Source organism: Dipodomys ordii, unplaced genomic scaffold (genome assembly GCF_000151885.1).
Source record: "Dipodomys ordii isolate 6190 unplaced genomic scaffold, Dord_2.0 Scaffold36, whole genome shotgun sequence".
NCBI classification, from domain to species: domain Eukaryota; kingdom Metazoa; phylum Chordata; class Mammalia; order Rodentia; family Heteromyidae; genus Dipodomys; species Dipodomys ordii.
The window spans coordinates 9308812-9335311 of record NW_012267252.1 but is presented as its reverse complement, the minus strand read 5'-3'; the positions used below and the strand labels follow the sequence as shown (position 1 = coordinate 9335311).

At 39.3% G+C, this 26500-nt stretch overlaps 1 protein-coding gene across 1 annotated transcript in view; it reads left to right on the top strand.

The window, feature by feature from the left end:
* The window catches only part of Sorcs1 (sortilin-related VPS10 domain containing receptor 1), a 481478-nt gene extending 456520 nt beyond the window's left edge, over positions 1–24958 (top strand). The window contains exons 23-26 of the mRNA XM_013017825.1: positions 1868–1999; positions 9736–9835; positions 22732–22837; positions 24584–24958. Coding sequence (XP_012873279.1) covers positions 1868–1999; positions 9736–9835; positions 22732–22837; positions 24584–24719 — 474 coding nt within the window. The 3' untranslated portion in view covers positions 24720–24958. The remainder of the gene's footprint in view (positions 1–1867; positions 2000–9735; positions 9836–22731; positions 22838–24583) is intronic.
* Positions 24959–26500: the final 1542 nt, after the last annotated feature.

Here is a 26500-nt window from a genome sequence, read left to right as displayed (position 1 = left end):
TTATAATAAGTATCCTGCATGCTAAACTCAGTCCTCTACCTGAGACCCTTAGCCCCTAATGTGCCTTACCCTCTATAGCTAGGCATAATAAACAGTTCTTCAAAGGGTTGGAGGAGTTGGCATAAAGCAATATCACAAAGTTGCTTTGTTCAGTGTGAGACACAGGGGAAAAATGCAACAAATGGAATTATTATTACTTCAAAATAAGTATTTTGGAGCTGGGTGCTGGTAGCACATACTTATAATCATGTTAGCTCCTTAGGAAGATAAGATCTTGAAGATTAAAGTTTGAGGCCACCATGGGTCAGAAAGGCCACAGGAATCCAAAATAACCAGCAAAAAGACAAGCTAGTATAGCTGCTCAAGTAATAGAGCCCCAGTTGAGCAAACTCAGATACTGGAAAAAATGGTCCAGAAACAAGCAACTTCTTTGGAAATCATGAAAAACACACACAAATAATAATATAATGTGTTATAATATAGTGCAATGTAATAATATAATATAATAATAAGATGATTCATGAAAGAGAATGAGAGGTCTAACAGTAAATGAGAGACGGCATTCTGAAAGAGACAGAAGTGAGCAAAAACACTTGTAGGAAAAGTCTGAAATCTGGATAAGTTGAACCCTATTTCCTTTGAATAGAGCCTACTATGCCTGTGTGTGTTGTGGGTTATTGGTTTGGAAGAGAAGGGTGGGGCCATGTTGCTCAAGGCTCTACATAGGCAGCCATCCAGGTGGCAATGAGAATGATTGGAGAGGGCAGCAGGGTTGGTGTGGGACCATAGGAAGGTAATTCTGGAAAGAACCATTCGCCTCCTGGAGAGGGAGAGGCCATTGTAAGACTTGAGAGAGGTACACATCCAGATTAAGCAATGATGTCAACAATGGGTGCTTACGCAGGAAGAAAGCAGCAGGCTGATCGGTATGGAAGTTGACTTGTGAAGTTCTTACATGGTGACTCGCTATCACAGGGGAAGGAGCATTGTGTCAGAGGTGAACATGAGGCTTCTAGTTTAGAAGTAATTGGGAATCAGGGAAAAGCCTGCCTCGGTGGCTTACGTGCAGAATGAGAATGGTAGTGGTGAAGATGAGTTTTTTTTTTAATTGACAGTTGTTTGAAGTCCTGGTGAAACACTCCAGTGGTGTTCTGAGTGGCAGCAAAGGAGAAATTAGGATTATAGCTATTAATTCTAGAAGAACTGGCATCCCTGGGGAGAGGTTTCTGCAGTAACAGGAGACTCAGTATGCCATGAGATATCCTCCTTGTACTCCCAATAGCCAAGCGGTTATGGGGTCCTGGAGCATTTAGGGAAGTCAGCAGATGCCCCCTAAGAGTTTAAGGTATGGGGACATTTCTTTGTTATGTGATGAGAATGTAAGCAGCCAATTGAAGAATAGCCACAGAAGGCTGATGATGAATGAAAAGGCTGAGTAAGGCACAAGGGGCCACTGATGGACATGAATGAGTAAGGAGTCAGAGGCTACACTCTGCGCTGGTCCACATGCCTTCTAGGAAGAAGGGCTAACGTTTGAAGTCCTAGCAGAAATGGTTCCTGTATAACTAACTTTATTCTCTGCATGGATCAGTAACAAGCCAGATTCTGTTCTTATCCATGTTTTCTATGTAAAGAAACAGTATGGGCAGAGAAGATGAATGACAAGTCTCACCTTGGCAGGACAGGGATGCACTTGCAGCCTGATGCTGGCTCTCATTTCCCTGGATGCCTGGACTGTCCAGGCCCCTGCTGTGACAGTTCCCACCCTCAGACCTCTTCATCTGCTCCTGCCCTTCCCTCCACCAAACACCTGGCCCCTTATCATCCTCTGCACACGACTCATCTAGCTTCCCTGTCTCTTCCTCAGGCCACGGGAGTTCCAAGCCAGCACATTCTGGTGGCAGTGCTGCCTGGTTTACCCACTGCCGCTGAGCTCTTTGTTTTGCCCTATCAAGACCCAACAGGAGACAACAAAAGGTCCCCAGAGGATCTGGAGCAGGTGAGTCCCCTGGGAAACATTTTCCTTATCTCGCTTAAATCGGAGGTGCCCACCTTGCTAATCTGATCACCACGCCAGCTCTAGGAATCCAGAAACGACTGGTTCTTTGGAGTTCTTTGACTTTCTGCTCCTCCATTTCTTAGGCACCCGCTGGTGACCCTAACTGTCGCTTTACCAACACACTCATTTCAGATTGCATACAGAAGCTGGAATTATTCAGACCATGGACTAGGTCACACTGCTCAGGATGAATTCACACTGCTTAGGATGAGTTTGGTAAATGTCTGCATACATACAGACATGGAAAATGTATCCAATATAATAAGTGAAGGAAAGTAACAAAACAACACAGAGAAAAGGAGCTCATTGGTAGCTTTACACTAGTTATAGAGGCATGATGGTCAAAGCCCTCATATGCCTAACTTTTTTTTATAAGGTATAGTATTATACAAATAATTAATCCTTGTTTCACCACTTTATCAAGATGACTTGATTTGTGTTCGGAGCATTATCTTCACAACACCTCCATTGATTTTGTGAAGGCACACCCTCTCCTCACTGCTACCATCTTCTAGAATATTAGTCTATGGCTCAGTGTAGATGTATAGTTGCGCATGTACATGTGTTGCTCTTTCTCCCTCCTGTCCTTTGGTCATCTCAAGTTCTTGGTTTCCTATTAAATTCAAAAGTCTTTCCTGTCTTCGTTGTTCCTCACCTACTCAGTCATGCTGATCTGTTGCCCTTTTAGAAAATCTAATTATTTTTGCCTCTCAGTTCTGCCACGAACATAAATACTAAAAAAGAATGCTTCTCATTCATGAAATAAACACTGCATATTCCCCTCTGAGTATTTGAATCATTCTAATTTACTTTAAAAAAAACCCATAATCTGGTCCTACAATCTGTAGTCTTTCAAGGTGGCAGGAGAAACTCCAATAAATATTAGCCACCACCCCAAGTTGCAGCCATTGTTTATGTGTAGACATAGAAAATGTCCAACATATTGAAGTGGGCATGGCTTGCAACATTTCATATCATCTCCTTTCAACTGCCATTTGTCTCTCCTGATTCATCTTTCTTAATTTTCTTTGTGTGCAAGTAATGACGAACATAGCTGAACCCTATTTGCTGGTGAAGCAGAGGGAACACAGGCAGCTGGTCACCTGTTCAATCTGCATCTAACCTCTCCCTTCCCCCTCGCTCAGCTCCCCATTATGTTCCACAAATCATTACCTGTACCAAAATCGATTGGGAAAAAGTGATTTATTTTTTGTCACACTACTGCTAAGAATTTAGGGGAAAGTAGATGCTTATCCAGGATCTTTTGTAGTTGTGAACATTTGCAACAATTCTTTCTCTGGGTCTGGTGAGCCTTGTTCGATGAAATCTTGATCATAATCATTTCAAGGATGGAAGACAGTCCAGATTAAAGGACAGCTATTTTCCCAGATACCAGATCTTCTGTGTATCTTTATTCCCACTAGTTTCTCCCTAAAAAAAGTAATATTTCTACATAACAGGAAAACCCTTCTAAAATAGAGATGCATCTTAGATTAACTGCTTATTTTCTCTGGACTTGTTTTCCTTCATCCCCTCTCTCTTCTCTTTTCGGAAAGAAGTGAACTTATGAGCTCATCTAATTTAGGAAATCCAGAAGTATATAGAGCTCACACATGGATGAAGTTGTAGCCGTTCAAAATTGTCACTAAATGACTCCCCTCTCTCCCTCCGTGTTTTCCTTGTTACCACATACAAAGCCTGTCTGAGAATGAGCTAACACATACAAGGCAAGGATGGCTACAGGAAGCCTCAGGTTTTCATTAGTCAGATGTGAGTGTCTAGAAAGAGCAGTGCAAGTCTCAAGTTCACCCAGATCTCACCAGTCCAGTGTGGGTGAAGTGAACGTGTTAGTCAGTTGCTATGGTCATGGAGTTAGAGTGCTGTCAATGGCAACTCAGATAATTTAATATGGATCCTGGGTTTGGGGAAGTCCTTTCTGAACTAACTACTAAGAGAGAATAATCCAGGATTCTTCACAGGAAAAAACATACAAGGAAGGGAAAAGGAACTCTGAGACAGGCAAAGCCAACTGACTTGCACTGTAATAAAATATGGAGACACTTAAAACAAATGCAGATCCACAAAAGTAAATCCCTGCAATCAGTGAAGGACTGATACTGTCCATTCTCCTTTGCTATGGACCATGCAGAATCTACAACAGGAAAAGCACTGGGATGCTGGCTGTAGGGGTCAAAAGGGTAGAGGGCTAAAGCCTTAGCAAAAAGCTCCTAGCTCTCCTCCCTGAGCTTGCTTCGAAAGCATACCCAAGATACTGGTTGGATCTGGCTATTTTGTCTGCAAAATAAATTGAGAATTCCTCCAGGGTAAGTCCTTGACCCTGTTATGAAGATGATGCAGCTGTGTTAATCAAGTGACCTCTGGCTGGCTGGGTTCTACTAGGCTTACATTCAGGTCTCCAGGGAGTGATAGAGGGCTCTCTTGCTTTTAGCAGCCTCTTCAAGGGGGAAGCATTGGCTCTACTGAGGCCAGCTTAGAGCCTTCCTCTGAAGCAGGGAGGGCTCTGCCTTCTCTGAAGTGAGGAAAGGCCACTTATTCTAGACATGGGGAGTCTGTATGTGTGTTGTCTTTCAAAATCCTTAGAGAGAATGAGGACATTTAAAGAGAACGAAAAAGGACCACGGGAAAATGACGAGCATCAACAACGGTCCTCCTCTTTGTCTGCTTGGATTACGTTTCACAATGGACAGATGCAGAATTCAAAAGTCCAGAGGAGGAAGGGAAGGCAGGGCTGCACAGGAGAAGCGGGCTGGCGGCATTTCAGGAAATGAAGGATTCACGATGAGATGGAATTGACCGCGTGAAGCGGTTTTCTCTATGCCCACATCATCTTCCCTGGCAATCCTGAATCTGTAAACATTGTTATTTGCACTATTAAGATGCTCTTGAGGATCTCCCTGGGGAAAGGAAGGTCATCAAAGTGGGAAAACTACAACTGACAGAAAACTAGGTAAGAATTAGGCCAAAAAGAATTATGCCAGAAAGAGACAGATTGAATGTTAATGAAGGGCAATCCAAAGGAAGCAAGGACTTATTACCAATTTATTGCTTCTTGTACATCATCCAGGACGCTTCTGTTAGCATTGTAATCAAGCTGAATCTTTTCTGCTAGGAACGAATAGGATCAAATAAGCTAGTTTTAGCTAGAATTTAGTTTTTGGCCCTATGGCTTCCTCATGATTTAATCTAGAAATTCGTGTGGGCTGAGCTGGGATACAGCTTCCTTTTTTAAAACAAGCAGCTTCCTCAGATGCTAGTAATCCTTAGGGATCCTTAGTAATGTGACATGCACAAAACAGAGCAGCGGGGGCAGCTCCAAGGTCATCCCAGATCCAAGGTCAACCAGTCTCCACACTTGGCACTAGAGCACCATTTTTTGTTTACCAGTGGTTGCATTTCGCATCCCAGCTTTGTACATAAGCATTAGTAATTTTGACTCATAGTCACTGATAAACTTATCGAAGCTAATTTTTAATGTATGTCTTTTTTTTTTACAGTGAAAGCAGGGGTTATACTGTGGGGGAGGGACATACAAAGCAACAAAGAAATAATCTTATAAATGCGTTAGAAACAAATGCATGAAAGAAAAAAAAAACATTTAAATACATATCTTAGGGTTCTTATCTTGTACCCATTCCTAGTCTGTGTGTTTTATAAAATAAGCAAAGGCTCTGTTGATGTTGAACTTCCATTTTGTTTCCTCTGAAGAATTTTCATTTCCTTACTGATATTCTGAGTTTGGTGTCCCATGATGATTTCAGTAAAAATGGGGCAGAAGGTGAATATCACAATTTCTGGCTAAGTATTTCTCTCTCTCTCTCTCTCTCTCTCTCTCTCTCTCTCTCTCTGCCTTGTGTGTACATGATGGTATTGTACCTATGAGTTTTTTCCCTGCTTGGCAAGAGCCATAGATCGTCTGCAAGCTGTGAGTTGGGAACAGACTTGATTACACAGCATTTCCAATCTGAAGAATTCAGATGCTCACAAACCCTTGAGAACTACTTTCCCTCCCTGTGACATAAAGAATGGAAATGTTTGGAATGGCCATTCTACCATTTTGGTTCCCTGTGTGATCATAATGATCTGGATACCTACAGCGGATATGATTTTTGAGTAGGAAACATGTCTTTGTCGAGTCCTTTGCCATTGTTACCTTGATCTAACCTAGCAAATTCTAACTGCTAGTATCTTTATCTTTTGTGAAGGACGCAAGGAGAATTGGCATTCTTACCATTGTAGGTTCTCTCACTACATCATTTTTTTTTTTTGTCGGTCGTGGGGCTTGAACTCTGGGCCTGGGCGCTGTCCCTCAGCTCTTCAGCTCAAGGCGAGCGCTCTACCACTTGAGCTACAGCGCCACTTCCGGTTTTCTGGAGGTTTTTATTGGAGATAGGAGTCTCACGGTCTCTCCTGCCCGGGCTGGCTTTGAACCGCGATCCTCAGATCTCAGCCTCCTGAGTAGCTAGGATTACAGGCGTGAGCCACCAGCGCCCGGCTCACTACATCATTTTGAAGGTGGCTTTTCTAGGATTTGTAGTGAGTCTCCATAGTCCTTTCAAGTGGCCATTTAAATGAAGTAGGGCTGCATCTGAATCATTGACATAGTCTACCAAATAGGCCAATACCAGGAATAACATGTTATTTCTTTGGCTATGATTGTTTAGCTGAAGTAGGATGGGAAATGGACTGTGTAGGAGAGCAACAGACAAGAGATGACAGTATTAAGGATAAATGAAATTTGCTAAGAAAATGTCCTTTTCAGTGGACAGAAAAAGGAAATGATTTCAACTTGCTTCATCAGGTTCCATCTTGCAACAGTCACACATTATTTCACTTGAGTCCTTATTGTGCAAGTGTCTGTTCTTCTCATTCAGGCTTTTACCATAGTTTTCTGTACATAGCAGTTTATGCTATTATTTTCATAGGCAAGACTCCCTCGGCTATCACAAATTGTGTAAGCTGTTGGGAAGAAACTTGAAATCCTGAGGATGGTGTTAGGAATTGCCTATTCCTGCAGTCTTTTTTGGTCAGTGACATTGAAGATGTTGCTTTAAACTTGTTTTATTTTACAGATGAATCAGAGAGTGGAGATAATGAAGAATATGCTATGTTTATAAACACTCTAAATCTACTCAGGCAGATCTATTTTTATATATCTTAAAACAATGCACAGACAATATACTTCAAAGTACATGTTACATCTCATGATGACTTGTTTAAGCGACATGATAGACATTTAAAATATTGTCAAAACCTGGAAACACTGTCATACTCATTTTTTGAGTATAGCAGTACATGGTTGTAATTGGGGCTATTCTTGTATGGACTATAAATTTCACTTAGTATTGTTTATATTTATATATTCTTTTCTACAGAGTGTATTCCTCACTGAAGATCCTTGGATCTAAGTTAGACACATGAAACATGATATCTGTTACCAGATCATTTTAAGCATAGCCTGCTTAGTTTTTTTTAATATAATACAGATAAAACCAGTAAAACACTTCTATAAAGCAAAACACATCTGGGAAGTTAATTATTTTCATAAGAGACTGTACCGGAGATTATAAATTAGAAGTAGGATGTTCCTGATGCACTTATTTCTTGGTTTAGTTATTTATATCTCTCACTTGAGGGAAAATATTTTCAGGGATAAGAAATAAATTTTGCCTCACCTGCTTGGAAGTGGGAAGGCATTCTCTTGCAAATATATAGCTCCCTTTTACTCTGTGTGATAGCATCCACAAAACAGGCTAATTTCGTAGTTGATTCAGAAAAGTATTTCATATTTGGTTAAATGATTTTGCCACTACATACACATGAATACATGCATGTGTATGTGTGTGTTTGTATGTAGGTATGTGCTAGATAACATATATAAATATTTATAATAAAACATGTATATATTATATGTGTATAATATATTCATTAGTGCATATTTTAGATTGTGTATATAATGTATATATGTACATTAATATATGTATGTGCACTCCATAGCCTTTGGAATGAATCTACACTGAAAACTAATTGTCAGATTCCTACCAGTGTAACAGCTAGAGAAAATGATGAAACACACTTAATACTGTCTCTTTTAGAAATCCATTCTTCTCTAAAGTTGGACTATGCTGGAAGACTGCTAGTAATTAAGAAACAGAATTTCTTAGTAGAGAGAGCAGAGTTGTTTTTAACAAGTTGTAATGGTCTTGTTTTCCTGCAAAATGAGAGGCCACCCTTGCTCTGGATTCCAGGTGTTCAGACACAAGATGAAGAAGGTCATCTGCATTTCTCTTGCTCAGCAAAGAAGTTCATATTCAGGACAATTCAGTTCCATCACCAACCAGGGACTTCTAGGAGTGGTTCTGCTTCAAAACTAAGTCACCAGGCATGGTTTAATTATTAAAAGGCTCACAGGTGCCATTTGGATACTCAGTGGAGAAAATTAAAGTCAATAGAAAATGAAAGAAAAAAGGAATTTCAATTCACTAGCAAAAGTTGGTCAGAAAGCATTTAATTTGGCTTCAATAACCCATCAAATAAGCATGAAAATAATGATTACAATACACAACACACACATAACTCATGCATGCACACATGTGCGTGCACACACACACACACACACACACACACACACACACACTCAGAGCAAATCAATGGTACCAGATAAAAAATAAATAGGAGTGTGATTTGATCTCAAAAGTATAAGCAAACAAAATACTTTTTAAACTCCAAACAAAAAAGAACAAATTTTTACAATAGCTCTACAATATAACTTTATGACATTTCTACTCAAACTAAGATCTGTGTCCCATACTTAGAACTATATTCCATAATGCAGAATCTCATGTATATATACAGTAAATATGTTCCAGCAAAAGAGCTGTTTAGATAAAGTCCATGTGAGACAGGGATTAGCCAAGCCATTACTTAAATTGTGACTACACTGTTTCAACTGAATAATTTATTATAAATATAAATTACAAATATTGATCAATAAATGGTCCAAAAGCACTTATTCATAGAAAGCCACAGAATACAGATTACAGAAAGAGCAATGTAAAATAAATGTATATGCTGTGAATACAAGGGGAGATATTGATTAAAGTATAAACCTAAATGGGAATATAACAATGAAATTTCCCACCCCCAATATAATTAACATAAGCTAATGATACAATGCACATAGCTTTCACTAGAATAAATGACTTCCATGTAACTATTCATTCTAAGTATTTATGTACAACAAGTAAACCCTAAAAATAGGTACAACCTTTCTAAGCTATTGCAGGGCAACTTTTAAGAATTATACTTATAAATTGATTTGTTGAATGGTAACTATTTTGCACAACTACTTGAATATAATAAAAATATAATTTTTAAAAAGTAGAATATATCTTTTTTACTAAGATTTGGTATTATTTTGTAGCAATAAGGACGTAAAGTCATATCATCTTTAAAATAATTACATCCACATACTTTAGAATAAAAGAATCAAAATTCTGTAAGTCATATATGTACATATCTACACACATTTGTATTTATATATAATATTTACAGGTCTAATTATAGGGTGTCTTGGTAAACACAGTAAATATGCATGTTTCTTCCTGGTCATTATAATGATTTTGGTGGCATTAAGTAACTCTTATCACTTCTTTCAGATATCAGAAGTTCTGATCCACAAGCTCAACCAAAACTCAGTGCACTTTGAGTTGAAGCCTGGAGTTCAAGTTCTTGTCCATGCAGCACATTTGACAGCAGGTCAGTTTTCCTTGTTCCGCAGCTCTAGATCATGGCTTCAGGAAGGAAAAATCACAATTTTCTGTTTCATTCAGTGTATCAGGGCTAAATGTTAACCACTGCAAGTCATAATAATTTGGGTCTCAGATCTTGGCAGGTTGCTTGCTTCATATTTCTGCCTCAATGAGGAACAAGATGAGTAAGAGAAGAAAATGATACCTAGTTTTCTGGGGTGGGAGGTCAGGGTAAGCCATCAACAAATCACTTAGATACATCTTTTTACAACATAACATGTTGCATCTCAACAAAACTCCTGGAACATTAACCTTTTAAATATTTTTTACAAGTCTTTCTACATAGCTGTATTTACAAATCATTCATGTTACGAGAATTCCCTTTATTTATATGTAAGGTAACGTGGTACCTGGTACAGAAAATGACATCAGGGCTCTTGAAAGCACCAAATAAATGTGAGCGAAGAACTTCCATTCCCAACACCTTCTTCAGGTTTGCTGGCAATTCCTAGAGCAGCCTCAGGACTAGAGAAAGGCCAAGCAGACTGGACATTAGTCTCTATTCCTCTTGGATTGCATTATTAGCATTTCATAGAAAAATATTAACAATTTTCCGATTGCCTTAACGTCATAAATGTAGCATATGGAAGTGACCCCTGGAACTTGCCTGGATGTGTCATCTGGACTTATCTAGTGTGCTCTGAGAAGCCATGGAGACATTTGAGAAGAGGCTTGCCTATGTAGAAGCTCATCATCTTCTCTCATGGTAGAAACACTGGGTCCCTTTGAGTCTATAGGGTGAAACTCCATGTGGCATATGTTATTCCATATTGAATTGTGACTGTGAAGCGAAGTGACCAGATTTTTCCATTTGTGATGTAGACATTTGTCTTTATAAATATCTTTATAATAAATGAATTTTCAGAAAGCAACCCTTTTAAGTCATCGCCAGGAGCCTCTCAGACGTGGAGGGGAGACAGGGCGGGCCCCGGGCAAGTTAAGCCGAGAAATAGCTCTGCTTCTCCAATTCTTTAATGCTAGAAACTTCCTTCATTTCAACCCTCTCCTTCTTCCCATAGTGTTCCTGCAGCACTTGTTATCTTTTTGGTTAAGTTACTATGTCTCAAATATGGCTTACATTGTTTTGCTAAATTTCAGCTGTTATTTCAAATTTCTGTTGGGTTTAGCAGTTCACAGGAGTAAAATGCAAACACTCCAGAAGTAGGAGGATTAAAGTACAAGTTCTCTTGAGAAGATAACAGGCTTTTCAGATTGAAAAGTAGAGATTTTAAAAGTGGGTTATTAGTTACTTGTGACTGGCTTGGACCTTAGCCTAGTCAGGAACCAGATCCAGCAAGACCATCAGAAGACACCCAGGCAGTCATAGCTAAGTGAACGGCCATTCCTTATATGCATGAGAGGTTTTTTTAATCCTGTGGGTGTAAACTCCATATGGCAAGGAATAATACAGCATTTAGAAGATTGCTTTTTCTACAAATCTTGTTTCTAGTTTATTCATGGCTAAGAGTTTGGGTTCAGATTAGGGATTCTGGGAAGAATTGCTGAAAGAAGAGAGGTATGCTACTGGGAATCTCAGCATAAGGAGATTTCACAGACTTTTGCCACAGAGCTAAGGGCACAAAACCAACCAAAAAAAAAAAATTGCAGCTCTAGGCTAAAGTGGAATCTGATTCTGGTCCAATCTGGAGAGTGAGAAAAGATCATGGACTGGCAGCCATGGTGTTTATGTAGCATGCTTTCATATTGGATTTGACAGTAGGCTCTTTTGGCAGTTACATTCCAAACCTGATCACCTGGCATTATAGAGCTTTCTGTTGTGGCTGGCTCAGAAACTAGTCTAGATATTAACCTAGTTCATTCCAGTGTAATGACTAACAAATGCCCAAACCTGATAGCATATCATTCTTAATAACTGACTATATGGTGGATTCGATATATTTTCTATATTTTTAAAGTTATTTATTTGGACATCACATTGTCATACTCTTTTAAGTCTACCAACACACACACACACACACACACACACAGGGATATTTCTTTTTTTCATAAATAGATGCCTTAGTACTTTAGGTTCAGGTTTGCTGGATTTGATATATTTTCCATATTTTTAAAATTAAGTTGGAGTGAACAAATTTGTATGTGGATAGTTTAAAGAAAGGAGGGTGGGGGAGTCTGGAGTGAATGAGAAATTTAGCAGAAGAAGACCTTAAGGGCTTTCACCCCAAATCCCTTTCTCTTCCTACACTTCCTACAGGAAAGAAAAATTAAAACAAAAATTAGAAAAGGACCATTGTTTGCAACATTTCATGTCTCATAAGCAAGATTGCTAAAACCTTCCCAGGGACCATTATAGCGACCGCTGCATTCCATTAATTGCTTAGCAGATGTTCAGCAGCCTTATTTTAAAAGATGTTTGAGCCAGAGTATGTTGCTGATGAGAGAAGCAATGCATAATTTCCCTGGTCTCTAAGGGAAAACAACTGTCTCCTTTCAGAAATTTACTAGCCTTATTTTGTTTTTCAAATTCAGTTCACTGTTGCTTTTATGGAAGCACAAGGTAAGTATTTGCAGATACCTGAATAGCATTAGATGACTGGATTTTTCTTGTCTTGCCCCCTACATGTTCTATTGGGAAACTCTTTAACTTTCTTTTCTAAGCTAAGCTAAAGTTGGAGTGAAGTCCTTGTTTGTTCTCACACATGCCTATGCTTCTTGCATACTATGTAAGTCCTTTTGAGGGCATACCCACTCTTGCCAGACATGTTTCTGAACACAGCTAAGGAAAAGATGGATTTGATTGTGTGAGAATCAGGAGATACTGAGAACCACATTCTTCTGCTGTGAAGGATGGTCACAGCCTTTGTCTCTCCTGATTACTAGCATCCTTGTTTGATAAACAAAAGCCATGACATTGTAGAAGAATCCAGATGGTTGCGAAAGAGATTAGAAATTGATCCAGCTGGGAATAGGCTGGATGTACTCCTGTCTAAGCGCAAAGACACCTTTGCCTGTGATATTACTCATGATAGTCCATCCTCTAAATCTATTTGTATTCATTTTCAAACTAATTTTTCAATATTATTGTCTCTTAATTTCTTTCATTTATTTATTTTTTGTTTATGTGGTACGAAGGACCCAAACCCAGGGCCTCATGCACACCAGCCAAGCACTCTAACACTAAGCCACATTCCCAGCCATGCTTATTTTAAGGATCAGCTCAATAACAATATTTGATACCTTTCCAGAGAGTTTTCCCTGAATAGTGTCTTCTCCTTCTCTGAACTTACATATTTTTTAAAAATCTGAATCTACCTGACGGTGGTGACCATGACCCTCACCATTATCAGTTTTAAATCAGTATCTGTCTGACAGTGGTGACCTTGGCTATTGGATTGTCATCACCATCTTCATCACTCTTATTTAACATAGTAACATTTCATGTCATCTTTACATTAACTCTGTCATTGCATTTAGCAGAGAACTGGAATGTATCAGGTTCCTACAGAGTATTGCTTTTACAAATCATTAGATATGTAATTAATACATGCCATTAATTACCATCATATAGTTTAAGAGTGATGATGTCATTTCAATGAATTTTCTTATGACACACAGAGAGGCTCTAAATCTGAAGCAAAGAATTTAATTTCTGTAAGCATTTGTGGAAGAACAAATCTGAGCCACTAAGTAAATATCTCCAAAATGCCAATAGTGTTTGATTGCCCCTAGCAAGTTGATATTTATCCAGTTGGAATGTCCATTTCAAATTTACTATATCTTATTCCCCACATAGCTCTAGGCCTCACTGTTCAGTTTTGCTCCTAAGCCTTTGGCTTCCCAGGGGATCCGAAATGGATTAAGATACTCATTCACTGTAGGATGTATAAACATGAAGCACAAATACTAGTGCATGAACATTTGCGAATTATAAACATGAAATGGAACCCTTACATGCAGAAGGATTGAAAGAGACGGAACTTTAGGTTGACTATTCTACCAGAATGGGAGGAAATAAGCACACCAGATTGGAAAACTATGTAGAGCAAAGTTGCAGCAAGGTAATATTATACTGTTATTTGTATAAAGATGAATTCTCTGAAAAAGCTCGGGACATATTTGTATATTTCCTCAAATGTTCATAATTGGTAAATTTTCTGACTAAGAAAATTATGATCAAGAGGAGAGGATCAAATTCCAGAAAAACAAATTTGCCAATATACTGTAAATTTTATTGACCATCATCCTTCTATGATAGTGAGGAAACTTTTATGAATATAGATTTGAAATCATAAAGTGTGATAAATATGGTAAAGGGAAAAAGTCACATATACATTGATCAGCATGCATTGTATCTATCAACTCTTTTTACAACATCTTAAAGAAAATAAATCATTATCTTGCCCATGTAATTGTAACCCCTCTGTATGGTATTTTCACAGTAAAAAAAAAAAGAAAAGAAAATGTATGGATAATAGGATGATTTGAAATTCTTTTTCTTGGCTGAAATGTCACCCTGAGACAGGAGTGATTCTCTGCCTCAAGTGGTAGAGCGCTCGAGGCTCAAGGACAGCGCCCAGGCCCTGAGTTTGAGCCCCACAACCGAAAAAATTTTTTTTCTTTAGAACATAAGCTTTTTTTAGTCATATGTTAAAAGGGATCATTTTTTTTGATATATTTAGAAATGAGAAACTAGAAGGAGAAGAGGAGACAGTTCTTATTTGCTGAAGAACAGTCTGGTAGTTTAGGTTGAATCTAATGTCGATAAAACATTTAAGTGGTGAAAAACAGAGAACCATGTGAAGCTAGCCATAGATGTTTCAAACTCAAAGGAGAAGACCAAAATATATATTTAACTCTGAAGTTTATTTGAGCACCTCCTACTAGGTTCTCACATGAGCACATTCTGCTTTGCAGAATGGTAAATCAAAGTCCTAAACCGCTGGTGCAAATCCAGATCTGTGTCATTGCTCTCATGAACACTGAGCACCATGTCCAAATTCAGTCCTTATATATGGCTGGGTTGGGAGAGTGGAAAAAGTCATAAATGCTTGTTGGCTTTTCTATGACAGAATACATAACTATCTGCACGAGAATGAGATGCAAAGAGAGGTCAGGCTGGCATTTTATATGAGATCACAAAAGCCTAACTAGATTAATCTGCACCTGAAAGCAAACAACCACTTGGGGGGTCATTTGCATATTACCAGAGGCATTGATTTATTGGGCAAATGAACTGACATTGGGTAGTGAAATTTCTGCACAAAGGGATTCAGTTGCTGGGTCTGATAGTTCCTTTAGCTTTTTGGGATGAAAGAAACCTACTCTTGTGGTTAGAAAACTTGTTCTCAAATCAAGATTGAGTTCTTTGTGGCATAGCATTTGCCCACAATCCCAACAGCATTTGCAATTAACCTAGGAAGTATTATGAGAAAGGAGACTTTCCAAGCTTGACTTCGCACAGTGAAAAATCTTAGGAATATACAGGAGATTCTCCTAAATGATGCTTCTGCAATCAGCCTCAACAAGCACTGTTAAAGAACTTTCCACAGATAGAAATTCATATGTACAATGAGGTATATAAGGCCTCCAGCAATAAATATGATTTAAAACTGGGACATCCATTAAAACAGAGAAGTCAGAAGGGTCTGTGATAAAAATGTCAGAGGAAATTAGTAATAAACTTTAAAATATAATCCCTTGGTGTACTCTGAGACAACCTAATTGGCAGAATGGGTGGAGGGCATTGGAAGGAAGCAGGGAAAGAAAAATGAAGTTGAAAAAGAAAAATGACTCATATCATATCCATAATATAAACGAATGGCCAATTCTAGCCACGAGCAGTGATCATGAAGCTATTGAAAAATGATTAGTGTGAACCAGAATCTATATGGCAAAGGTAATTTAATAGCTGTTGAGGTTCAGGAGCATTAAACCCATGACATTAAGTAGATATTTTCCATGTGCCAATATGAAACAAAGAGTATCCCTCCTTATCTTACTGTGTTTCTGAACAGAAGTAAGAATCAGAATGTTTTTTTACCCTCAGCTTTCCTGTGGTTTATTATTATCCTGGAGATTTGGAAACACACACACACACACACACGTGATAATAAAAAAGGATAAGCAAGTCTCCCCTCCCTAAAAAGGATAAGCAAGTCTCCCCCCCCCACGCCCCCGCAATGATAGGTCTTAAATCTCAAACTAAAAATACATGAAAAAAATATGGTTTCTGTGTCTTCTTAACAGTTGCCTAGTTTAAACAGTTACATTTAGGGGTACTGTCCTTTTTCAAGGATATGTGTGGGTGTCGTAATAAAACTGTTATCTTGTGCTACCTTGGCCTCCATGTTGTGGCTGGCTGGTTTAATTTCTTTTGCAGGTGTAATAAAAAGATCTTATCACATCAAAATTAGAGAATTAATATTTCCAGGTACCAGTTGCTACCAGTGTAGATGTGAGGAGTTAAGGTGGAGGAGAGGGTGGATAGAAATTCCAAATTTCAGCCTAGATGGTAATACATCATGAATTCTGTCCTCATGCTTCACATTGAAAAAGACACTTTCCATTCGAAGCTAGAATTAACATGAGTCATGAAGCTGTAGAAAGGACACACCATTACAGACACAGATACCAAGTTGTTGTGCAGGTCTGAACTGTAACATGAAATAAATTGTCTGAATAACATTTTCCATTTAGAGCTGAAATTAGTATGAGTGAATTTATCCCAGAGCCAATAAATCTATCTGGTTGCCCTAGTTATCATTTGCAAATCTTTTCTGAGTAAAGTCATGGTGATCGTATTTTTCTGTCCCTGTTTCTTTTATAATTAAATACATTTTCTTCTTTGAGTAATTAGTTTGTTTCACAGATACAGGAAACCAGTTATTTTTTAACTGTCATTAAATCACAAAAGTGTTATGAGAAGTAATAGTAGGTACCAGGGGATGTAAATGTATTCCGGCCCCCAAATGACTGTAGTACTCTTCACACATCTACCAAAGCCCCGCAGGGAAGTGGCTCTACTTCCTAATGTATTATTTATTAGTTTATATACAAGTACTGAAGCCCATGAAAGGGTTAAAATGACCACAGAGTAACTGATTTGTATTGGCCAAGCCTGAAAAATGTCTGGAGAAACTGTTGCTCAGAGAGTGCTGAGGCCAGTGATCAGGAAGGGGCTACAAACATACCAGATTAGAAATAAGTGGTAACTAGGACACAGAACTGCAACTATAATTTATTTATTCATTTACTTACTTGATGCTATGGGGTTTGAATTTAGGGCCTTAGGCTTGTGAGGCAGACACTCTACTGCTGAGCCACACATCCAGCTCTGTTTTTGTGCTGGTTGTTTTTAAGATAGGATCTCATTTCTGGACTGTAATCCACTTATTTTTAGGCTTTTCATCATTATAGTTCGGAAGACATGTACATACCCCGGTGTCTAGCTATTGCTTCAGAAAAGGTATCATGAACTTTTTTGCAATCTTCCCTACCACAGACTCTCAACTAGGTAGAATTATACATATTGGTCATCAGCATCCAGATGCTCACCAAGTTTCTTATACCTAAAAGTTCAGGACTTTTCTGGGCTATATCTGCTTTGTCAGTACAAACTTTGATAGTACATGTTTCATTCCTGAAGTGTCTATTATACAAGAGAACCTTTTGATCTTCACACTTTTATCCTGCCACCTAGACAAGGGAGACAAGAGACAAGAAGCTGAAACCAAGATTTAGAAGATATAGGGCTGGAAGGTGAGAAGTACTAGGTAGAACTTTGGTGTTGGAGATACTCCTAATTGTCATTACTTTTTTCAGTGAGCTTATGTTCCTGTACCAGGATGTTTCTGAGATTGTTAATTTAAAACCAAACCTTATTTGCATCTAATAGTGCTATATTGGTCACGTTCTAATGATAATCGCTTAATCAAGGCATCATAAAATATTAAAGAATTTGACAAGCAATGTTTTACTATTCCATTAACATTGGGAGCATCAGTAGTTTGAGACTTCCAAAAAGAACAGGAGGGAAAAAATGCTTTTTATAAAGTGGAGCTTTATCAGATCATTCTAGTGGAAAGTGCCTACTTTAAGGTTACTTGGTAGTTTCTGCAAAGTTTAAGCTTAGTTTTCCTAAAATCTAGTCACTTATACAGAGCTGGGGTCGGTAGCTTAAATAGGAATCCAAGGAGCTACAACTGTTTCAAGATAATGGCCTCCCAATTGAATACCCAGTTTTGCCTGCAATTCTCGTCTACCCTAGCCTGCAGTTTCTGGCTTTATTTCAATAAGATGTAACAATACTTAAGATTCTTATGATTGCACATGGGTATGTACTGGAGATAATGCCCCTTGTCCAATGAGGGCACTCTGCAAATGGAAGCAGAGTCCATTTGCTCTCTACAAAAATGTTCTCTGTGCTATTGACACATGACCTCCATTCCATCCAGCCCAGCCTAACTTTGAACTGTGATCCTCAGATCTCAGCTTCCTGAATAGGTAGGATTACAGGTGTGAGCCACTGGTGCCCAGTTTGGGATTCTGAACCCTTAATATACCAGTGTGCATCCAGAATCTCCAGATGTGAAATGCCAATGCACTGTTAACCCAGACGGTTTCACCATAGAAGTCTTTTCACACCCTCAGGACTCCTTTTCTTACAGAAAATACTTTGAGACATATGGTAGTAAGAATACGGTAATACTAACCATTATACATGCACAGGTGCCACACACTAGGAGACAGCGTCTTATAAACTCTACCTCATTTCAGTCTTGCAATTTACTAAAGAAAATACTGATTGTTTTATCCCCATTTTTCAGATGAGGAAACTCTTAGGTGTTGAAATTGGTTAGACCATATGTGGAAGATCCATGATCTGGTTTCTAAAAGGGGCTACATGTACTTACTGAATGGAAATATGGAGTTTTGATTTTGCTTACCTATGCAAACATTATGACCAGTTAGCACTTACTGCTTTATGTCAATCACAAGATTATATTACTCCAGTAAGCACGCCTCTTTGTCAAATCAACCTGGGTCCTTATGAGCAGAATACGATTCCAAGCATAGCCAAGTTCCTCAGAGGAGCTTAGACCTGGTATGTGCCAGTACTGTAGTTAGAAATGGTGAGTCATTTAGAGTACTGCTTGTATCCCTGCTGTTTTTTTTCCCCTCCCTGTGTGTCTGTAATAGCAAAAACCTGCTCAGCTTTTTCTCCTACGTGTCTATCTTGTTGAGCAGAGATTAATTTATGCTAATTCGACACAACAAGCCAAAGCCCATTTATCATCAGTTTGCATTCCTTTGCAAAACAAGCACAAATACACCTAATGTTGAGCAAACTAAGATATACAGCTGCTGTTGTGTGCAGCAATAATAGATCGGTTTCTATTCAGGCTCAGATCAGTAAGCAGAAGCCACCCAGGGCATCCGGAGGGCAATCACTCTCAGTCTCTTCCCATTGCCTTGGCCTGTGTCTTGGCTGCCTGCGCTGCCTGCCTCCCTGCATTCCAAAGGTCACTAACTGAGGCAGGGCTGAGGAGGTGAAAGAAGAACACTCATTTGAAAACACCAAGTCCAGAAACTTTCTTGCCCAAAAGAATGTGTTAATTACCCAGCAGTGTTCATTTTGCTTCTTGAGGAATGACATTTTTGAAGGTGACTGATTTCAGGTGAAAAGACTCAACTTTGTGATGTGAGAGAAAATTGGGACAGCGAAGGGAAGAGAAAAGGAAATGGAGTTCCTTTGTGTGTGTGTTTCCACTGGTGTTAGAGAGAACCTGGTCAAGGTGGCGCCCTCTTGTAATTTTATTTCAAATGCCACTCCTTCAAAAAAGTTCTGCATTCTTTAGGCTTTCACTAAACCATGGCTATTCTGGCTATGCTAGAAAATCATTCAGCTCAGAATGAATTTAACTTTATTTGTCCCACCAAGCTAACCATCTGTGTTTACGCAGGGGTCCATCTGTTCCCTGACAAATGAAGGCATTACATTACAATAGATTACCTTTAAAATATTCTCTTATTTCTGTAATGTGATGATGATATTGTGATAATGTACAAAAAGACAGAGAGAGAGGGAGAGAAAGAGGGAGGAGGAGGAGGAGGAAGAGATAATGCAGTAGTTTTATCTTTTAGAATTGTTCATGATAAAACATAAGATTGATTTGAAATAAACCACTGGCTAGAATAGTGAAGATCACATGTGGGTAAAGAGAAAATATGATTGGCTATTAGTTGACGATTGTTAAAGTTATGGGTATATGAAGGTTCATTTCTGTATTCATTCTCAACTCACATATAAACATGCATGTATAAACATATACATTCATTTAAATATGATTATGTGAAATAAGATTCTAACTACTTTAAAATGTATTAATTTAACTTGTGTCACTTGTTATTTTTTTATTCCTGTGTCATAGTCTTAACTCTAACCAGCATCCTTAGAAAGACCTTGTAAGATTTATTACATCCCATCAGATTGAGTAGCTAGAAATTGTATTTTTGTTTGCAATGGCTCAGGTTCGAGTCTCCTTCCTTCCACTTATTTACTAGTTTAGAATGATGTTAAACACTGCTGATTTTAGTGTTCTTCTCTGTGTAATGGGGTTCATAGTGCCTGCCTTCCATTTATTCACATCAATTGAGTCAATATCTTTGACAAAGGAAAGATACTCTCTTTCTTCAATGACAGCCTACCAATTGCACTGCAAATTCTGAGCTATTTTTAGACTTTGTGGATGGACCCGAGTGTTTCACTGCACATGGTGATAACTGTCCTTTCTCACATACAGACACGTTCTCTACATCTCTACATTAAGTGTCCCTTGACTTATAAGAGAGAGCAGAGCAGAAATTTCCTTATGGTCTGTGCCTCCTAAAAAAGATTGTTCTACTGTAATGACCAAGACTCTTCCAGAAGAAGAAGCTTTGATTCTTTATTTATACTCAAACCATGTAATTATATGAAATACGCTTTATAGTGGCAAAGACCAGGTGGCTTGGTCTTTGAATACTTGAAATACTTGAAAGAGCAAAAGCAGCTGAGATTCCTGTCTGAGACCATTAGTAGAACAGTCATTAATTCTTAAGCATTTCTACCTGAATGAACAGAATGTTACCCTCTTGGCTATTAACAGAGTAAAACAATAGAAAAGGTTGCATTTTTGGGTATCAGACTTTGCTGAAATTGGTGGAAGGTAAAGGTCAGTATCTAGGCTTGCATGTTGTGCCTGTGAGGAGACTTGAGCTATCCACCTATCAGTTCTTGAGAACATAGAAACTAATTACTGAGTCATTATAAGCCCAACAGATTTGACCCTGAAGTAGAAGGAAATGAAGAAGCTCATTCTAAAGTGACCTTCAGGGACTAGTGGCATGGTTCAAATGCCTGACTAACAAGCACAGAGCCCTAGCTTCAGACACTCACACTACCTAATAAAGTGAGCTCAGAAGGGGAGGCTTGATATAGAGGTTTCAGCTTTGTCTAACAGGAGGTTTATGCATTTGAGAGACTGGAGCTCTTGGGATTGGCTGTCAGGACTTTGGAAAGTTTTAGAGGCAATTGGATGGGAAGCTCTCCGCCCCCAGAAGCAGAGTCCATGCTCTTTCAAAATAGTCACTTAGACCTAAGTTTCTTGTATTAAAAAAATACGAGTATTCTAGCCAGGTGCCAGTGGCTCATGCCTACAATCCTAGCTACTTAGGAGGCTGAGATCTGAGGATTCCGGTTCAAAGGCAGCTTGGGCAGGAAAGTCTGCGAGACTCTTATCTCCAATACACCACTCAGAAAACCAGAAGTGGTGCTGTGGCTCAAGTAGTAGAGTGCTTGCCTTGAGCTAAAGAGCTGAGGGACAGAGCCCAGGCCCAGATTTCAGTCTTTTCATTCACAGCTGTTGGGATGGGATGAGAAGAATTGTATAATACACATAATGTGGTTTTTGTTTGTGACTTGACATGTTAAGTACATAGTGGTGATAGCTTGCATATAGATTATCAGATCGTTCCATAGCAATTGGTATCATTCTTATAAATACAGACCATCTTTGATTTAGGATATATTATGATGTTTCAAGTTATAGTAGTATAAAACATACCCATACAACCATTCTGTTTTTCCCTTTCAGCACATACTCAGCAAATTACATGAGACATTCAACACATCATTACAGAATATGCTTTTGGTCAAGGAGTTTAACTCATGGTAGGCTAATGTAAACAAGTGTTCTCGGCATATTTCAAGTAGGCAAGGCTAAGCTATGATGTTTGGCAGGTTACTTCCATAAAATGAAATTTTAATTTTATTATCTTTAAGTAGTTGTACAAAGGAGTTGCCACTTACCAAAGCAGTTTATGAATACACTGAGTCTTGATCAGTGTCACCCCTCTCGATTCAAATGCATTTTTGCCATACAATATTTTTGACTTACGAGGAGCTTAATCAAGTTGAGCGCCATCACTAGTCAAGAGCCTGTGCATTGATTAATTATACTAGAAACACTAGTAGACTAAAAGCTAATATTTATAAAGCGCTTAGTAAACAAACAATTGATTTATTTAATACTCAAAGCCATGCAGTGAATTTCATGCTATTATTCTACTCAAGCCACGGAGGATGCTTTAAGCTGAAGAATCATACCCTAGTCAGCAATGGTAGGGAAAGGCTAGAACCTAAGCAGCCTGCCTTCAGGATCTGTGCTTCTTGTTCCAATATAGAATTTGGGTAGGTCAGGCCTGGAGGATTGTGTCAGGTCAGAACCAGGCTCAAACAGATGCATCTAGAAGTCAAAGAGCGTATATGTAGGAACCACATGATTTCTAACCCCCCCCCCCGCCATGTCTCTGCTTACACCTGTGCCTCATCTTCTCCCCCAGCTCCACTGGTGGACCTCACACCAACCCACAGTGGATCTGCCATGCTGATGCTGCTCTCAGTGGTGTTTGTGGGACTGGCCGTGTTCGTCATCTATAAATTTAAAAGGTGCGTGTTGTCCCTCCAACCCCCTCCCCCCTCCCTCTTCCCTCTCTCTTGCAGGTTCAGAAGTGCTCATTGATTGCAGTGGTGTGCCTCTCCCATGCAGAGCAGTGATGCTTTCTGTTAATGTTTTAGGAAGATCCCGGGGATTAATGTTTATGCCCAGATGCAGAATGAGAAAGAACAAGAGATGATCAGTCCAGTCAGTCACACTGAAAGCAGGCCCAGTTTCCCTCACACTGAAGTCAGGAGGCCTGGCCAGCTTATAGATGAGAAGGTGGAATCACAGCTCATAGGTAAATGACTACCAGTAGCCATCAGCTGCCCAGCCTGAGTCGTCAACGACTGACCCTTGTTCTAACCACTTTCTAGCTTCACGTAACACTTCCTTCTGCTCTAACACCCTTAACAGAAGCAGCTAAGATCCTCTTGCTCGCTCCTATTTAGCTTTTTGTCTTGTATTGAATTTATTCCTCTTTTGGCAAAAAACAAAACTTTCCTAAAACACTGGGCTTCAATCGATCATGAGCAAAAAGTATACATTTATTTTAACAATATATGAGAGGACAGGGGAGGACTGGTGGGTAGAGGATTGGGCAGGGTTTGAGGGATGGGTACTTATTGACTAGAGCCAAACATTGTAGTCTCAACTAAAGACAGTTCTGGAAAGGGTAAAGCAGGACCATGACCATCTTACCCACTAGAGATTGTTTTAATCAGCCAATTATCTACAAACTATCCCTCAGGCAACATGGAGCCCAAGAACTTGAGAATGGCTTGGAGTTTGCAGATTCCCTCCCCCCCGCCCCGTGCCCAGGGTGTAGGGTTGCTAAGAGAGACCAGTAGGAGGACAAAAATTATTAAAGAGCAGAATCCTGCCTTGTTTTTGAGCTAGCCATTACCAGAAGCCTTGAAATGGGCTTTGTGATCGTAATGTAGCTCTCTGCTTCTGAAGTCAGCCTAGATATAGCAAGTTTAGACATAGCAAGTCTGAAGTGGAAGTGGCAAGTCTGGTTTGTTGCACAGGACATTGTTTTGGCAGGAAGATAGACAGAACCATGGAGCTGCCACCGCTGATCCATTTCTCCTTTCTGTCTGTGGCCTCAGGAGTTGAAGCTGTAAATGTTCACACCTAGCTCCTGTGGGTTCACACCCAGCACAGTGGATAAAATGATTATATAACTATCCGTCCCTCACTCTAATGTCATATTGCCAGATCACGTACAAAAGGGCTTTATGCGTGATTTTTTTTTCCATCCATTCCTTGGGTGAGGGGTTGAGTATGTAAAATGGGAGCAGAACTTTCTCTTTAAATGGATATGGGAAAGGTCTGTGGCTATACTAAGGGGAACTTTGAGTTCAATGATAGAATTGTATCAGAAATAATAAGGATGGCAGCCTCCTCTGGTGTACAATCTTCACTGTGCCTTTTCTCTCGCTGAAGAAGGAGACAGAAATTGTAACTACGCCATCGCTGTGGCTTTTCTGTCTTCACATCCAGAGGAGCGTGTCCCGGCTCTGTTCACTTCTATGTAGAATGCCTCCATGACGCTGCATTAGGAGTGGGTGGTGATTGGGTCCTCAGCTGGCTCCCTTTCCACAGGGTAGAAAGCACAGTGGATGGCTTAATTTGTTAAAGTAAGCAGCAATTCCTTCTTCGCCCAGAAACGTCTCCCAGTACAGTTGCAAAAGTCTGACACCTTTCCATTTCCAATGTCATTAAATGAATAAGTGTTACACGTTTTCTCTTAGGAGAGTAGCTTTACCCTCCCCTCCCTCCCCTTCTACTCAACCTGGTGACTCATCTCTCCGGTTGCAAAGAGCAAGACACGCCACTCCACCTTCAACGCCAAAGCGGGGATCTGCTGGGGCTCAGTTTGCAATTTAAGGAAAACCCCCAAAGGCTGCAGGCGACCTGCTGATCAGGAAAGAATTTCGCTCTTGTCAAGTGCATCATCCTTCATGACCACTAACTTTATTTTTTCTCTTTCCTTTGTTGTTCTGTTTCCTATTTTGCCAGGAAGTATTTCCATAGTTGCTGAGAATCAAAGCACAAAAGAAATCCCTACCTATGTAAATGTTTGAATGGAGGACGCCAGTAAACAAACACAACAAAATAACAAAAAACAAAAAAAATACAAAATAAAAAAACAATCAAAATTCAAACAATCTAAAACAAACATTCACTGCATCGGGACTTTTTAATTCTTCAGACACAGACAACAAGGGTTTTTAGCTTTAAGCCTGTGCATGTGGACGATACCTTGAGAATATGTTCGGAGGGGCAGTGTACAGGTGCTCTATTTTAATGGAAAACACTCCCCTCCCCCTTTCTTCTTCTCTTTTTTCTGATCGGTCGTGTTTGTAGAAAATTCATAACATATATAGGCCAAGGAAATCTGCATGTATTTTTGGAAATATTCTTGGCTCTAGATTAAACAGCTATTTTAGCAGTACAGGCTTGAGGGATGGCTTAGCCATCCTAAGCCCTTTTCATAAAACCCCAAGACATGCACAGGAGTGTGAAACCCTGAGCTGTTTCTCGAATTCCACTTTTCTTTATGTTCATTCGCCCTGCTAAGTTAACTTCGGTAGTAGCTCTGTTGATCAGCAACGACTACAAGGCTGCTTTCTGTCCATTCTCTGGCCGCAGGGATGGAGTTACAAGTTGAAAATACAGACAATAGGCAGGTACAATAGGAAAGGAAGAAAGGCTGGAAGCAAAGTCTGTTGACACGGGACTTTGTTTTTGGCTTAACATTTCTTTGTAGCTTTCCCTACTCATGCTCCGGTTGATGTAGACAATGGAATCTTCCCAGTAGATTCCAACTTTCTCGCTTTCCTGTGTGTTTACCCTTTATATGTGGCCATGATCTATTGATGTTTTTGACTCTACCTTCCAGTTCCCAAGTTATCCATCCAGTGCTCTCATTTTTAATTCCCAAACATGTTGCTAGATTTTGGCCATTCTCCTTGCCATTTTCTTCATACTGGCCTAGTGTCTGATAACTCGGGTCTCATCATTTGCAAGCCTCCAATCTCTGTCAGTTTGGTATACTCCCAAGCATGCCAGCTTTGGTGCACACTGACCAGGCTAGTTTTATGTACCCTTTGTCTCTTCCTCTAGAACCTGTCTTTTCCAAATATTCCTGCCTTTTCCCACCTGGAGACATGTAATATGTGTGAAAGTGTTGATGTATTTAAAGCAATCCAAACCTGGCCATGTACTTTGGAAAAGAAAACATACTGATGAATAGTGGTTTTTTTTTCACATATTAACAAAAACCTTGTATGTTCAGATTCTGGAAGATTCCTATGAGAAATGTTTGAACAGGTGATTATATCGCAGGAGAATTTCTTCCTGTGATCATTTTTGTGATCCACATTTCCTCTCTCACAATAGAATGAACACTTGTGAAATAAAACTGATGGTAAACAGAAGGAGAAACAGGTTAATGGACTTAATGTTTAAGAGTGTCAAAAGAGTCTGGGAGAATAGGTCTTGCGTTAGGATGAGATGCTGGTTACTTAGGAGGAACCGGTAGCTTCATGTGTGCTCTCTGATCTCAGAATATCATGGTTATCAGTAAAGGAAAAGTAAGTCAGTGTAAAAGGAAAGAGTTAGCTGACTAAAGCAAAGCAAAAGAAATGATCATCAACCCTCAACTC